This window comes from Pteropus alecto, unplaced genomic scaffold (assembly GCF_000325575.1).
Source record: "Pteropus alecto unplaced genomic scaffold, ASM32557v1 scaffold110, whole genome shotgun sequence".
Taxonomy (NCBI): domain Eukaryota; kingdom Metazoa; phylum Chordata; class Mammalia; order Chiroptera; family Pteropodidae; genus Pteropus; species Pteropus alecto.
The window spans coordinates 5,903,890-5,921,140 of record NW_006431920.1 but is presented as its reverse complement, the minus strand read 5'-3'; the positions used below and the strand labels follow the sequence as shown (position 1 = coordinate 5,921,140).

Below are 17,251 nucleotides of genomic sequence, written 5' to 3'. Positions count from 1 at the left end.
AGCATACGCCTTTGACTTTGAAAATGGCACTGCCCGTTGTTGAAAGTATGATGTTTTGTGTGTAAGCACTGTTTTTTTTTGTTTATATTGGTGGTATACACACCTTAGCTCACAGAAGTTGGGCCATGAAGCTGAGTTGAAATAAGGCAGTTTTACCGGTGTGGGGTGTGGGCAGTCTTGAAACAGGTGATTAGGTGGCTTTCCCACTTCGTGATGTATGCTAGCTTTCGGACCTTTCAACTTTCTTACTTGAGGTTTTATATCTCCCAGAAACGATTACAGCTCAGGCTCTCCATACCTTTCACTCAGTAAGAAACTAATTTCTGGCTTTTTCACTTTTTGTTCTGCTTTTTTTGTACCTGCCTCTCCTTAAATGGAATCACTTGACAATATGATTCAGAGTGTCCTTGAAACTGTCCTTTAGCTCTTGTTTTCCTTCGTTATTCTCCTCGCCTATTTCACTAAGCCACAATTTGGTGACTAAGTTCTTTATTTTTCGATCTTAAGTGTCTATCGCTCGCAGCTTCAGAAAGCGAGATGAGAAAAACAGGAGTAGCAAATACAATTATTGAAGTGGTACATGCTTTTGAAATGAATGAGTTAATAAAAGCATCTAAACTACTTATTCTTAGTGAATCATTATGATCTAAGTCATACAGAAGATCATCCTGCCTGTTTCCAGAACCCACGCACCAGGAGAAATCGTTTCTATCTGGTATGCCAAGAAAAAAGAAAACGCTTCTACGGCGGTGCTTTAGCCTGGAAGAAGACAATTTTAATCGAATGTTTGGTGATATTTATTGAATGCCCATAAGCCCAATGTTGTGTTGAGTATTTGAAATACAGTTATAAACTGATGTCTCCCTTGTCTCTTAGCAGAAAGCATCGAAAAAAGTATAGTAAATGCTACAGGGAAGAAATTAACCTTTGTTGATAGCAGCTCCATGCCAGGCACTGTCGCAAGAGAATGAGCCTCTGGAGAAGGGAATTGCGACTTTAGCGTTGATTTTCAAGGTGATATATGTTGAGTGATGTCAGAGAGGAAAGTATCACATTGACCATCACGTTCCTCATCATCAGGCCAATTACTTCACTCTCTTTATTCTCAAATTTTGTTTCAGATGGCCTTTGGTTCCTAAGGACAGCTTTGGTTAAAGCCGTCTTCTACATATCTCTGAAATAAACATTTATTTCCCACCTGCTTCATGCCAGTATCGTTCTAGTTTCTAGGAGTCTCATGATGACCAAGACAAAAGACATCCCTGCCCTACTCAAGGCTACACTCCAATGGTGAGAAGCGAGTGAGAGAGGGGAGAAAGAAGCAAATCGAGATCTTTCCAGCTACTCCCAAGTGCTCTAAAGAGAAGCCAATGGAGTGATGCGATAGAGTGGCACGGCATGGGAATGGGGTAATGTAGGGTGCACGTCAGGGATGTGTCTTTGGAGAGGTGGCATTTGAACTGGATCGTGAATGAAACACAGGAACCCGCTGTGCAGACAGCATTAAGGCCCCATGAGCTTGGCAAGTTCAGGGAACTGAATGAATGCCAGGTATCCATGTAGTGACACAGGAAATAGGGCTGAGAGATAAGGGCTCAGAGACCATCAAGAACCAGATGATAAAGAAATGGGAAACCATGAAAAGTTTTAGCTGAAGGCCTAGCATTATCTGATTTGCATTTCTAAAAACTTCCTTTAAATGAATCAAAGTGGGCAAGGCAGGAAGTAGGAAGACCCCGTAAAGGACACTTCCGGGGATCCAGGCAAAAAAAGGATGATGATGATGATGGCTTGGGCCAGGAGCCCGAATAGAGAGAAACAATGTGGGAATACTGCCCTGGTGAAAAATAAGGTCCTTTAAGGTGTATCAAGTGCCAGACGAAGCCCCTGGTTCTTGATATTTCTTAACCATAAGCATTCTTAATCAACTGGATTTTTCATCCATATTAGGGCACACACTCCTTCGTCACAGGGTTTTTGCTTTTCTTGTCAGTCTCACTCATCTAGGAAGTGCTGTTCTATATTCAGCACCTTGTGGGTGCTGAATAAATATTGATTAAACAAACCAAGTAATGAATCATGTCTGTTCTAAGTGTGGGTGCTTGGAAACATGGAAACATAGAAGTGAGCTGGATTCTCCAAGCTGTAGGACACGACTGGGACAACTGGAGGGGGAGTGGAGAGTCTGGAATTGCTCCCCTTCCTTCCCAATGCCTTGGGATTGGAATGGTCACCTACTACCACTCCCCACTGGGTCAGTGGAGACCGTCTACACACATCTCACAGAATTCTTACCGCTGCTCAAGGTCAAGTCTGAGAAATGCTGTTAGCCAGGTGAACAGGAAGCTTGCTGTTGGTGACCAACACCCCTAAAATGTGCTATATAGTCTATGGATGGAGCAGATAGGGGCAGAGGGTATTTAAGGAAGAGTCTTTACACAGAAGAAAAGGAAAAAAAAAAAGAATAGTTTTTTTTTTTTTTTAAAGCAGAGCTCTCCAAACTATTTCTGAAAAGGGTCAGATAAATTTTTTAGGGTCCCCTGTCTCTGCTGCAATCACTACACCTCTGTTACAACACTATAGTTGTATCATGAAAGCAGCCATTGACAACAGGTGAATGAAACGGCACCGCTGTGTTCAGGTAAATCCTTACTTATGGATTCCAAAATCTGACGCTCATACAATCGTTATGAGCTACCAAATTTTCTTCTTATTTTTTTTCTTTAACTATTTAACCAGTTGTATGAAGAAAATATATGGCAGTGTTAAAAAAAAAAAAACCAACATAAAAAAACATTCTTAGTTCACGGGACATACAAAAATAGGCAGCAGGCCACCCATGCACCATAGTTTGTCAACCTTTATCCTGTAGAGCAGGAAAGATGGAAAACCATCCATCTGAATTTTGTTCAAAACCTGGTAACTTTATGTAGTAATAATATTCAACACTATTCTTTTGTTTGTCAGGTGCTCGATGCAAATGAAAATTTAGCTATTTGTCTGCAATGACATTTTCTGTTAATAGGGAGTAGGTGGCATCAAATATCTCTTGAGTACCCGCTAATTGGGAGCTATTCTCCCAGCTGGTCTCCCAGTTTCCTCTTCGCCCTGTTACATGTTCTAATAATATGCACCAGGTCATTCGTTCTACTTGAAACACTCCTGGGATTCGCCGCTTGCCACTTACATTCTGGATGGATGCAAATGCATCGTTTTGTCCTTGCCTGACCTCATCTCGGACCCCTCTCTCTGTCCACACCGCTTGTCAAACTCAGAGCTCTCAGGGCCTTTGCAGCAACTTCCTTCATCCTGAAGCTCTCTTTCCTTCTCCAGGTCTTAGTATGGCTGGTGCCCCTTGGGAATTCAGAACTCGGGTCGAACGTCACCTTGTTAATGGTGTTGTCCTTGACCATGCAGTCCAACTCAATTCTTCTAGTCAGTTTCTATTGCATGGACCTGTCTCATTTTCTTCATAGAACTGGATTTTATCTGAAGTATCTTGTTAATTAATTTGTTTACTCAAAATGCAAGCTCTATTAAAACGAGGTAAATTCTAATTACTGCTCTTTCCTCATTCTGAGATTCACGATTAATATTTAATATTATACATTCGTTGAATGAATAAAGGAAGGACATAGTCTGAGGAGTGATAGAATGTTATGTTCAGAATCATGCCAGTATTTTACCCCATATGATAAAAGTGGGGTTTGAGTGGGGGTGGAAGACTATGACCTTGAGAAATAGGCAAGGACCAGAAGCTCTTGGGCAATGCCTAGGTATTAGCTCTTCATTTGGGTGGCCACAGAAGGATTTTAAGCAAGCACAGGACAAAAAATTTCAGTGTATTTATTGGAATGTTCACATCAGGGAAATTAAAAGAAGGATATTATTTTGTGCTCTGTTTACACCACTAAGGATGGCATCCATCCTTAACTTAGACCATCCTTAACGTAAACAAATGTGGGAAGATGCCAAAAAATGAATTTGAATTCAGTGCAAATGTTTCATCCCATCTACATGCTTCCCCTCTCTTCTTAAGTTAGGGGAACTTGGAGTAGCTTTTGACATATTTCTGAACAACAGAGCTAGAAGGTGTTCCAAGGTTCAAGTTTTTGTATGTTGTTTGATAGAAAGAGGCTATTTGTCAAGTTTATCTTTAGTCTGAAAGAAAATGAGGATGTGGAATTAAAAAAATAAGACGTGGTTCAACTTTATGCTTGCAATTGAAGACCCAGTGGCCTGTTCCAACCACGGAAATGAGATTTCTGCACGAGATAAGCCTCTCTTAAAGTGTGTCAAATGCTAACGTGGGAGCCATTTAAAATTCTGAAAAACAGATTGGAAGAGTTTCTTTTTTCCTAGCTACAAATCTGCCTCCTTTCTTCCGTTCTTCTTTGTAGTTGGAGCAAAAATTGTTAACTTTCATATGCCTTCTTTTTTATTAGTCCATGGAGGAAGGTGGGGGGAAAAAAAAAAAAAACCTTTTCGAATCCAGAAGCCAGATCTGCCCTAAGAGGTAAGGGAGGGAACGGAAGTTTGAGGCTGTTTGAGGAAGTGTGAGCACTGAGGCCCCAGCAACCACACAGAAGGTCCCATGGATAATGGCTATTTCACAGGGTTACCCTGGAGCTGCCTTTTCATATGCTATAAGATGCTCATGTCTGAGAGTACTTTTCTTCAAGGAAACAAACAAACAAACAAACAAACAAACAAGAAAAATCACCATCTGCCCATTGAGATATTTACTAACAATTTTTAAATGTTTAGGATGACCACAATGGAAGGTTGGGATACATGGGGGCTTTACCGTGTGTCTCCAAAACAAATTTCCTTTTTATTCATTTTCTTTACCACCCTAGGAGCATTCCATGTGCCAGTGAACACTGTCCTAAAGAGGACACATCTCAGACCACAAATGCTTCCACGAGGATTGCTTGCCTAACATTCTTTGGCCGAAAGCCTCAACGGTTTCTTATTAAAGAACAACCAAGATGAATGGCGATTTTTAAGAATTGCATCTTTTGCGTCAAGAGATTACTGCCTTTGTCATTGGTTGGTTTCAGTTGTTTCAAAGTTTTCAGTAAGAAATAGCCTGAGGGAGGAAGTGCCCTGGGAGGCTGGGAGAGACAGTGATTAGACACACTCAGACACTGGCCGGGACACAGTACCAGCTGGATCCAGGCAGCATCCTGTGCCACTCCCATCCCAGCAGCCACTGTGTCACTGAGCCCTCGATCTTCCAACTTTACAAGATCTTTGGGCACTTTTTATTGCCAGATGTGGACTCTCAACGACTGCAATGACTGTGTTGTAGGGTGGCCACAGGAAGAGCATTGAGCTCCCCAAATCTACAAGGGAACATAGCACCCTTGAGAAGTTCACCTTGTGGGTCCCTCCTGAACTTAGATGGCTTGAAAGGAGGACACTTACTGAAAAGTCGTCACTGGGGAAGAACAGGAGATCTTGAAGAGGGTCATTCTGATAGGTCTTTTCAAGTTCTTCAATGACAGTTTCATAATCCAAGGGTTCAAGGAGCCTGGGCTTTTCTTGCTGTGGAAAAAAAAAATGTGACGTTAACCACTGACACATACGGTCTCATATCTTCTCAACACCTGGATGGGTTTCATTTCTTAGTATCACCAAGGTGTTGACCTTGGGCAACCCTTCTGATGGAGTCACAGAGACTCCTGGCATTTTAGGGCAAAGCCACAAAACTTATTTCCGGATCTGAAATGATATGAGAAGATCTTGAAATACTTGACATCTCTCTCAGTAATTCAAGCTGTTCGCACTGAGCCTCCGAAGCTCATGGTCTTAGTCCTTTCTCATCCATAGAGCAGATGTTTATATAAACTTTACCTTTGTCAATGGGAGGAAAGACATAGTATTATGATGGTGATCATCATTTTTGCTGAATTAGATACTTCTTTGTGAGGTCTACTTGGATCTGTTTTAAAATGTTGGCTCCCTGCTAGCAATCAAAGTATCACAGACTGCCTTAGTTGTCACTGAAGCATGGATTCTGTGTCAAGATTAATTGCTTGGCTCCGATCCTCTTTGCCGCTATAAAGAGAAGCTGAGTAATTCTCTAACAGAACTGTCCAACATAACTATTATGGATACAGTGAGTGAAAATGGAGAAGAGTCTGAAAAAATAGCCAGATAAACACACCTCACTGAAATCCTGAAGCCAAGAGGCAAGGTGCCTCCATCAAAGAAACTACCCAAAGCACCAAAGAGACCAATGTCAGTGGGAGAAGGTAAGATCGTTTCACTGTAGGGTTGACGTGTTTACCCGACAGAATAGAACTCACAAAGTGAGGAAGATAGAACCCCAAAGAAAGACAAAAACATTACAAAACAGAAACCAAGGATATTATCTGAATTCCCTTGGCCCTTTGATGAAGGATTTGTGTAACCTAAACGAAAAGAAATGGCCTTTTGTATTATTTGGGGGCTCCTGGAAGCTGAAGTGGTCACCATAAATTTTGTATGCTAAAGTGATCTTGTGAAGAAAAAAAAAACTTTTCTTTTTCAGATCAATGATATCAACGAACTGTTTCCTACCAACCTTCCCCTCCCCATTTTTAAGGCCTTGTTTGGAAGATCTCTACTGGTAAAGCCCCAACATAATCTACTTAGTGAAAAAGCTGTGAAACAGTCAATATTTTGAAGGGGAAAATACAGAGGCACTATGGCATGATTTGGGTAACTAAAAACAAAAGTCCTCCTAGGATCCCTGTCGTTCGATATGATTATTTTGTTTAGACTTATTTTAAGTTCCTATTCCCTCTTTTCCCAGGCAAAAGGATTAATTCCAAGGATCACAAAATGACAGCTTGAGAGGCAAATGCAGTCTCCAGATGTTTGATTTGGCTCCAACATTTATTATATTTTATTTTTAGTCGGCTTTGAATGCCTTGAGTGGTGGTATTTCACTCCAGTTCAGCTGCAGACCTCGGTAGTTCTTATCTATAACTTCCTGCCCTGGCAAAGTCACACATTTATATTACCAACCGCCCCTAAAAAACCTTCAGGTCTGAAACACTTGGCTTAATCTGGAACCTCTTTCTTCCCTTAATATTGTGTTTGTGTATAAAATGTAGCAAATAAAACAAAATGTACTGTAACACCATCAGAAAGCTCTGATCTCCGACAGAGTTGGCTGGTTACGTCCCTTTCCCTCGCTGTTTCTTCAGCTTAAGTATATGATGCCCTTTGGTTTCATAGACCAACAGCTCCTGACGTGGCTACGATCACTTTCCCTCCTCTCCCCTTTCCTCATGCCAACATGAATAGGAGTGAGTGTAGGAGTGGTTTAGTGTATGTTGCAATCAATAAGTTTAAAGGCAAATGTCACTGAGACGTTTTAAGAGACCATCCACCATCTTGTTCACACTATCTTTTAAATTTCATCTCTGCTTATATGCAAATTGCAGCATTAATAAACAAGCTGTAGATGAGAAGATCTTCAAAGAAGATGCTTTACTGAGCCTACACACCACCTAAAGCTAATCCCACCTAAATTAGCATAATAGGAAAAGCAGAGCTCACATGTCACAGGTTATAAATAAAACCGCAAAAAAATAAATTCTAAACTCTCTTTGATATACCCAATAAAAGGCATAAACTGTAAGCATCTGTTGGAGGGTAGACTTTTATTTATTCATTTCAGGCTATGACATACCAGCTAATCAATGAATGACACTTATTACGCCTTTCCTGATTAAATTGTTGCACTGAGGTTATTTTGACATGGAGTTGCAAAACCTAGCAGATATGCTTCATCTAATTTATTAAGTCTTGACGTATGGGGTGGATATATTAGTTAAGGTCTATCTTACCAGGGAATTTATTAACTAATGTGTAAAACTCAAGATAGTCAATGTTTTATAATTTTGTGGCTATGCACTTTAAAAATGAAAATAACGGTGATATTTTCCATAGCACCTAGAGCCTGGGATTTGGCCATGTTTGCCACAAATGCATTATGCATCTGTGATGGTGAGAATCCAGGCTATGGAACTAGTAGTTCTCTCTGGAGCAGGAGAACTGCCTGCTCAGTGTTTTGGTCAAAGAGACAGATATATACAAAGATGGTGGGATCAGTTAATTTCTCACTCTTGCTGCTTACAGAGACATTGAGCAAAACTGGAAACTGAGCAGCATTAATTTACAGCTTTACAATGGTTGAGCTGTCCCTCCTGAATTTAATGTGCCTCTTGCTTTTGGAAATGCACCAACTGGGAGGAGGCATGTGCCAAGATTACCCTGAACTGGATTGGTTTTTATAGTGCTTTTTACTCTTATTTCTTTCTCTCAGATGAGTAATGAATTTAATTAGCTATTCTAAAGTCACTCCAGGCCTGGGAAAAGGCACCCACCAGTACCTGTTATTATGCAGCAGGGTTGGTGTTGAGCCTAGGGGGTAATAGGCCCTATTCTTCTTATGCAGTATTAAGAGATTTATTTGATCTACTTCCCCAAATCCACAGCTCTCCTCTCATTTAGTTCCACATCAGAAGAATGAGCTCCTGTCACAAAAACAAATGCTCCCTTCCCCTCTACTTATTCCCCCACTCCTTGTGGAATGCCAACACAACATCTAAGTCCTGGAGTTGGTCAACCTGCCATCTAGGTAATAGCCAGGGCTGCCAAGAGCCATTTAATTGGTTTGGAGATGGCAGACAGTCCATGCCTTGGCTAAAGATTCTAATTTCAAGAACACAGTGTTCCCTGACAAAGATCTGTGTTATTTTCAGAATTATAATTCAAAATCAAATGGGTGAAGAAATGACACAGAAGAAGTAAGCATCCGAAGTACGTAACATAGAAAAATTAAATGACTAAATTACTAACCTGGACCTCTCTCCAGAATAGAAGTACAATCTAACTAAGAAATAACCTAGACAATGTAGCCTTGTTTTAGGAAAAGTCCAAAATAAAAGGGAGAGTGTGGTTACAGGTTTTCTATGTTGAGATGTGACAGAGAGTGTAATGTGCACTCTAGAACCAGAAGTCCTGGGGTCCTAGTCCTAACGTTGCCACTTATGGGCTATGGAACTTTGGGTATGTTAATTAGAATCTCTGTGCCTCAGCTTCCCAATCTGTAAAATGGACATCTCAGTAGTAGCTACGTCATAGGATTCAGTGGGGTAATATTTGTTATGCTCTCAGAACTGTACCATATCCTAGTGCTTATCACATAAGTGCCAAGTAGATAAAGCCTGTAAGTCTTACATTTTCACTAGCCATGGATTTAAAATACTTGTATTATAAATTTAATGTGTACAAAGAGCAAATAGTAGGCACTCAATAAATATTTGTTGAGTAAATAAATTTATATAATTTCATACAGAAATTCCTTTCTATTTGGAATTACATTAAAAACACAATCACACATAGGATCCAAGATTTATACAAAGATGCCTTTGAAAAATTATCTTTGTAACAAGTTGGAGAAAATATATTCACCTTCATCCAATAGAGGCAAGAATGGCAGGAGGGCTGGTGGAAGCTACATCTAAAAAGTGAAGACACCAGAGCTGCAGCTCAAAAAAGCGTGGTTTATGTTTTTTAAAAAATTATGTGTTGTGGAGAAAGAGTTAGTGCTATCATGAGCTTTGGAAGGATATGGAAAGCAGAATAGGGTTGGAATAAATCAACATATAATTGTGCAGTACATGCGGTGACAATTTCTCCTTGTAACTGTTCAATTCTTCAGTACAGTTAGTTGACTCATGACATTTTTCATGACTGGCTTTTGTGGGAAAACACGAGGAGGTTGGGGTCCATGATCAAGATGAAATGAAGGAAAGAAGGTCAAGTTCATCTTGACGATGGTTCTGGATTCACACATATTATGACATTAAAATTTGAATCCAGAATACCTAGATCTGTAAGGGGTAGTAAGGCCTGAAGGACTTGGTCAGCCAACAATGTGAAATAATAAATTATCAAGGATAAGAAATGATTAGGAAATTATGCCACATTCAGTCTAAGAAATAAGACACGACCATTGAAACTGATTTTTTTGAAGTTTGTAATAACAAGTAAAATTGCTCATGTATTATTATTATTAAGTAAAAGTGGAAATAAATATTGCACCAGAATCACTGCACAGGATTTTAAAAATTTAAAGAAAAAAGATTAGAGATATAGCTAAATATTATCAGCTATTATATTTGGATGAGACTATGACTTTTAGGATTCTGCTATTTTGACTTTTCACATTTTCTAAATTTTCTATAATAAACTCACTCTTTCAAATCATCATGCCTCCGTGAGTTGTTTGATTTTAAAATTGTTTACGCTTTGCAAATCCACCAGAGAGGAAACCTAGAAAATCACGGTGGGACTTCACATGGAAATTCAACCACTAATATTGTCAAGTAATTAAAATAAGATAAATAAAACACTGGGAAAAGGAAACTATGGAATATAATTACAGATTATATGTGTGGTTCTGGAAGCTACTGCCAACAAAAAAGTGAAGAATAATTAGCAACATATTAACTAAAGTATTTTAAGCTCTGTATAGAGGACCATAAACATGTGGTAAGTTACTTAAACACCTCTGTGCACTGATCATTGTCACAAAGGATTACAAATCAGAATCTATAGTTGGAAGTTTAAGGTCTTTTACCTACCAACTACATAATTGAATAGGTCATTTAAGACTTGGTGAGGGTGACTCCGATGAGTCAAAGAGCAGCTTCCTGCCTACGACAGAGTTGTAAGAATGAGGAGACAAAATATGCAACTATGCTAAGCAAACCCCCAAATGCCGCACAAATATATATTTGTCTTTATTTGAAAATAACTGAAAATCACCCCACCTGTTTTATTTATACTAAAACCAAGTCAAACCAATCAACCAATTGAAACAATTTCACTAAATAATCCATGTACCACGAACTGTGCTACATACTTCTATATTTACTGCCTAAATTTCCTTTACTAAACAAACAAACAAATGTTAATGATTAAACAAACTAATGATTCTATGGAGGCAAAAGAGGTAAGAACATAAGGAAAACAGTGAAATAAAAAAAAAAAAAAAGGAGCATCGTCTCCTTCAACTATCTCTTGCATCGTCAGGCTGCTTTATCCCCACCAGAACAGAAAGTGTAGTAAGCTACCTAATTGTGTATATCAGCAACGAATATTTTATTTCCTTTGAGAACCATTCTAGAAAGTATTTTTATGTATTTATACCCCTGGATTTAAAAAAAAGGGATTCAATTTAAGATTGATTTCCTATTAAACTCATTAACTTTGCAAATATAAATACCTAGAGAACAATCAAGTTGTAGATACTTAGAATTTCTTTCTGTAGCTCTAACACACACACAGGCAGGTGAGGCTTGTCAGCACTGGGGCCTTATCAGGCTCACAGAGGGCTAATCAGGGAAAGGGGGTGATGCGATGAGGAATGGAGGGCGACCTCCACAGCAGGTCCCTCGTGTTACAGGCCGATATTTGTGTTCTAAATTTTTTTTCCCCAACTCTTATTTTGAAGAGTTTCAAATATACAGAAGATTTTCTAAAATGTAGTTATTTAAATTAATTTCAAGTATACAGTACATGGGTTAGACATCTATATAGTTCATAAAACTATCTCCCCAATTACTCCCTCCCTCCCCTGACCCTCCACCTAGCCAAGGTGTTAATGCTAACTGCATTCCCTATGCTGTGCTCCCCACCCCCATGACCATCCATCAGCTACTAATTTGTACTTCCGTTCTAAATTTTAAGTATAATTAGGGAGCCAAACCTTGGTGACTCACTGTGAAGGTCACTCTAGTTTATCCATTTGAACTAGTTGCTCTTTGCTCTCCTTTTCAGAAAATCTGATCTTTCCAAGAAATGCTTACTATGAAAAGAGTTTTTTTCCCACCTTTGAGAAGCTTTATGTTTTTTCTATGACATGCAGTACATCCTGTGATGCTAACTGGGACTTTCTCTGTCTTTCTCAATCACCTTGTCATTTCTAGATATGAAATGAAACCTTATTCTCATTTGAATATTCATAACAGAATTACTCCTATATTTGAATGCTTTCTTCTGCTTACGAAACTTTGCATCTTGGCTAATGACCCAGAAAAGCAAACAGATAAAAATAGATGTTTACTTTAGGACCAATACAGTAGATTCTATCTGGGCATGACATGTCAATTATCTAAACATCCTCTTCTCATTTTGGTACGCAGACAAGTAAATAGCTAACAGTGAGAATCCATGGAGTCTTTAGAGAGACCTTAAAAAATTTGAATTCCAATCTCAAGATCTCCACAAGAAATTAGAAACACAGCTGTAAACTCATTTCTGCATAATCAAGATAACTGATTAATTTTCTTGGAGGAAATAAAAGATCTAGATGACACATGAATTCTTCAGGCCTTAATTTAATCCAGGACCCTTCGGCCTTAGTGTGATTGGCATGGAACCAACTTCCACACTATTTGTGTTTAAAACAAATGAGAAAATTGGAGAGAGCCCAGGCAGCTGGATCCATTGCACAGCTGTCAGCCTGTGGTCGTGTGACAGATTTAATTCAGCCTTTCATCAAAGGGAGTTCCACTGGACAACTTCTCAAATGTATGAGCTTCAGAAAACAAGACAAGCTTTTCTTACCCAAAAGGAAATGATTAAGTAATGAATAAGGCATCTTATGTTGACCTTTTACCCTTCTCTCTGTCTTGAACTACACAGTTTCATGAGAATGGAAAAACACTAGCTAAATCAAAGTTAAGAACTGTACAGCTGGGCAAGCTCAGATTAAGCTTAATTTGGAAATGGTTCCCTTGGTAACGAAAAAAGACATAGATCTCAGAAGAAATCAACCAGTAGTAACTCTTTAAATATCTGTCCATTTCAGTGAAATAAACCAGGTTAAACTTGGTAAATTATAAAGCCCTTTGCAAATATCAAGGTTAATCACGATACTTAATATAAACATTATAGTTAGAAAAATCAGACTGTTCTATTTTGTTAACCCTTAATTTCAGTAGGAAAATAAAGAACGTAAATGAGCTCTATAGGACCTGTAATATATGGTGTACTTTCAAACTGAACTCAGAACTTTTAAGTCTTATTTTCTTTTTAAGAAAATTTGACCATATATATATTATAGGAGCATGTTAAAAATGTATGGCAAATAATAAAAAAAAAATTAAAGTGGCTGCTTCTTCTAATACTGGTGCTTGTAAAGAAATAGAAAATATCCAAAAAGATCTAAATCAAATTAAATTACATGTCTCATTTAGTTTTCTAGAAACACTTGAAAGATAATAAATATCATTAAAAATACATCACAACCCAATTACAAGCCTGCCTGACACCAGGGGAATTAAAGCCTTAGAGCAAAGTGCTGAGAATTTTAGATTAATTTATAGGAAGTCTGTGATGAAAGCTGCCACTAGCTTAAATTTTGATGCTATTTTAGTTCTTTGACAGTTACACAAATGAACTTTCACAAACAAGCCAAGTGTGAGGGGTGTGTGCATGTATATACACGAAACCATACATGTCACACACACTTGAATGTAAATAGCTCTTTTATTTCCTTTCTTCCCTTTGGGTACCTGAAATTGAATATGAATAGTGGACATTTGTTTTTTGGCTTATGTGACACCCATCCTGTTTTTTGTTTGTTTGTTTTAGTACTAGCATTTTAATTTCCTTCTGGTGACTTAATTTCCCCTCCATACTCATAAGGAGTCATCTTGGCGGGTCTGATAATTAAACGGGTCCTGCTCTTCTGCAGCCAAGATGTGTGACCCCAACGAGGTCTAGTCAACGCTGCCCTCGGAACTCTGAAACTTGAGTGGAAAGTTGCCAACATCCACGTGACTGCCCATCAGTGCCAAACGCCAAGACCCCCTGCTGTCCACCGCCCTGAGATGCACTGCTTCCATCCCTGTTCTCACAGACCATCTCCATTTCCCCTTATGTTCCCTTCTCTGGACTATGCTTGTTTACGTTTCTTCTTGCAAATAGAGAAATCTAATATGATATAATAGGAGGAACAGCACCTATAATAAGGGACTGCTGTATCTCCTCAAATTACCTTTATTTGGTTCTCAACGGTCCGAAGGGAGAATCTCTCACAGTCAATGACTCCTCGAAGTGTAGGAATTTGGGTTTAGTAAACTCATGTATTACTAATGAATTACAACATCATCTCATTCTATAAAACATACATCTGGCATCATGCACCTTGGGCATAGGGGAACTTAAGCATTTTCTTGGTTTTCCAAGGTGATAAACCTAGCGAAGGCCTCATCTCTAATTTACATTAAGCCTAACTCACCAAGCTCTTATGACACCAGAACAAATGGGGGCCAAAAAATAAGTTTACATCCATATTTGCTTTCAGCGATGACATTCCATATACTATAATTTTCTCTCCTAGGAGGTGCTGGGTTGTTTTGGAAGTAGTGGCAGGCCCCTAGAGTATATGACAGGCCAGGCATCTCTAAGCCACTGCTAGCCCCACTTCATCTTCCTTTATTCTGCCATTTTCATCTGCAGAGTAACATTTGCTATATTTGTTATATTAGAACTAATTCATCTATATTTGCTTGTAGAAATAACACAGTCACACCAAATAATTTAATATGAATAGTAACAAGAGAAACTACCATTTTTTTATAATTTACTCCACATATGCTAATAATAGTTATTCTTTTCCTACTACTACTATCATGATCAAATGGCAAGGACCATGATCAGTATTTAACACTTTCTCTCATCGAGTCTAGAAAAGATTATTGTTGCTTTATTTTACAGATGCAGAAACTTGGATTCTGAGAACTTGCTCAGCAAATTGATGGAAAAACTGATATTTCAACCCAGCTCAGCATGAAGCCTGTGGTCCACTCCACTCCACTATCAAGGTCATGGCCTTGTAGCAATAGACAACAGAGAAGCTTTATTTTCCTGGTCAGAAGATTCTAAAACAGAGCTACAATTTTGAGAATTATTCTTGCTCCCTTTGTGAGTTCTGCAGTGAAGGACATTAGAAATCTAGGGGTTGGTATGAGGTCACTGGTCACCTCAGGGAAGGGAGTGGTAAGGATAGAGGGTAAAAAAATTATTTATAAGAGGGTACAAACGAACAAAAGATGAAGAAAAAATTAAAAAGTACATTAAAGAACCGTATAAAGAATGGTAGATAATGTCTGTGTCAAAAACCACAAAGGAAAATGCCATTAACTGAGGGAATCTGTAAATTCAGAAAATTTTGTATCACTGCAACCATCAGGAAATAAAGAGAGCTATTGGGATCATGGTGTTACTTCCTGTTTGCTGTGGCACTCCCCCGCTTTGACAAATAACCCACCTCCTGCTCAGATCGTTGTGAAGGGCGTCTTCATGGAGTTAACTCTGACCAGTGTGGCAGTCCTCCTCCACCTTGCCTCTCTCCTGACTTAACTCTTCTCTCTCTCTCTGTCTGTCTCTGTCTGTCTGTCTGTCTGTCTCTGTCTGTCTGTCTGTCTGTCTGTCTGTCTCTCTCTCTCTCTCTCTCTCTCTCTCTCTCTCTCTCTCTCTCTCTCTCAGAAGTCAGTCTTGAGGAATGTAAGCTCATTCTTGGTTAAGTTGCAGGCACCTCTCCTGAGTTCACTTTGAAAGCACCTTCTCTGCAGCTACCTGGCACCTAAAGCTGGCTCCTTCCTACGGCTGTGGCCACACCCAGAGCCTTCTGATGGGGCTGATTCTTAGGCCAGATCAAGTTTCAATCTACACTTCTCCATTTCTGTGGTCCAGATTGAATCTGAATCCTCCAGTTACTTCTGTCCTTTGCTTTCTCCAAGCTGTCCATTATAGCTTTTATCCTTATTTTCCACTGTGTTTCGACTCTGATTCAGTCTCATTTCTTTGTTTTTTTGCAACCATCATCCTGGGATTTCTGTGCTACCTTTCAGCTAACTGGCTCATTATAAAATATCCTAAATAGGTAACTGAATGTTTGTATAAAACAAAGAGTAACAGTAAGTAAGGAAGTACAGACGACCAGGAGGGAGGCTATTTACATTAATGTGGAAGAATGAAAGATAAAAATTAGAGTTGAAAGACAATAGTGCAATACATATTATAAAATGAAGAATGTGGGAGATGTCTTAAAGATGTTCAGACTAGATCTTCTGTCTATTTTTCAATGTTCTATTCAACTGTTGATAGGCTCTTACTAAAGAGGCGAGCAAGAGTTTTTGCACGTATCCAAACTTTTCCAAATACTTTGAAATTTTGCAGATTAATGATCTACAAGCCAGCAAAAACCTAAAACTATCAACTCACATTTATTTAAATAGATTTTGCATTTTTTTTTCTGACCCTGCAGACGATGTAATAATTTAAGCTAATCGTGTACTTAATCTATCCAAACTAAGACACGCAACTGAGGAAAGACACTGCCATTTTATGGATTTCTTATGCACCAGAGATTATACTGAACGATTGGGTTTTAAAGAAAATAGACAATTAAAAAGAAAGCTACAGAACACCATACATGTTTTAAAAATTAAGGGAAGTAGTTCAATTTGATGATCTAACAAGTTTCATTTTCCTCAAACTTTTCTTATAACGCAGTTGCACTCCTTCACATTGCATGTTGTCTGATAAGCGAATTATAATATATGAAGGCATTTCTTAGATAATAAACTGGATAATTGGGTTAAAAGGGAAACTTCCAAAACAATTAAAAATTGCAACACAGTTAGATAAATAGCTTCAAACAGCATTTGAAGAAAACGGAATAAACAAAATTGTCAATCTTGGTGATGAAAGTATAAAATTTGGGTTTTATACCTTTCAGGAAGTCAGAGACTTCGGGTTAAACATTCTAGATTATTAAAAAATTAGACCATTTCTAAATTTGCCTTATTGCAAGAAATAGTTTGTTGAGATCAAAATCCACATGATCGTTATAAAAACAGATAATCTATAATTATCTCCAAGAATATATGAGTATATCCAAACAATATATGAGTATATATTTCCTACAATATATGAGTATACCCAAAAAAATATCAGAATAATTTATTGTTTCATTCTCTGAACTAATTTTAGCCCTCATCTTCATTTGTTGGTCATTTTGTCACTTCAATTGTTTTTTCCATAATATCTATCAAATCATCTCTGAAGCCAGTCTACTGCTGTTGGTTTAGTTTTTAGAAAGTTTTGATGCTTGTGTTGTGGAAGGTCCAAACTGGCTCTGGGTAAGCTTAGGTAGTAGCGGTGGTCGCGG

General features: G+C 38.5%; 1 protein-coding gene across 2 annotated transcripts in view; it reads right to left on the bottom strand.

The window, feature by feature from the left end:
- Nucleotides 1-17,251, bottom strand: part of DOCK10 (dedicator of cytokinesis 10) — a 137,629-nt gene that overhangs the window by 117,479 nt on the left and 2,899 nt on the right. For both annotated transcript variants that reach the window (XM_006906662.3, XM_006906663.3), the window contains exon 2: nt 5,431-5,550. In XM_006906662.3, the coding sequence (XP_006906724.1) occupies nt 5,431-5,550 (120 nt within the window). The remainder of the gene's footprint in view (nt 1-5,430; nt 5,551-17,251) is intronic.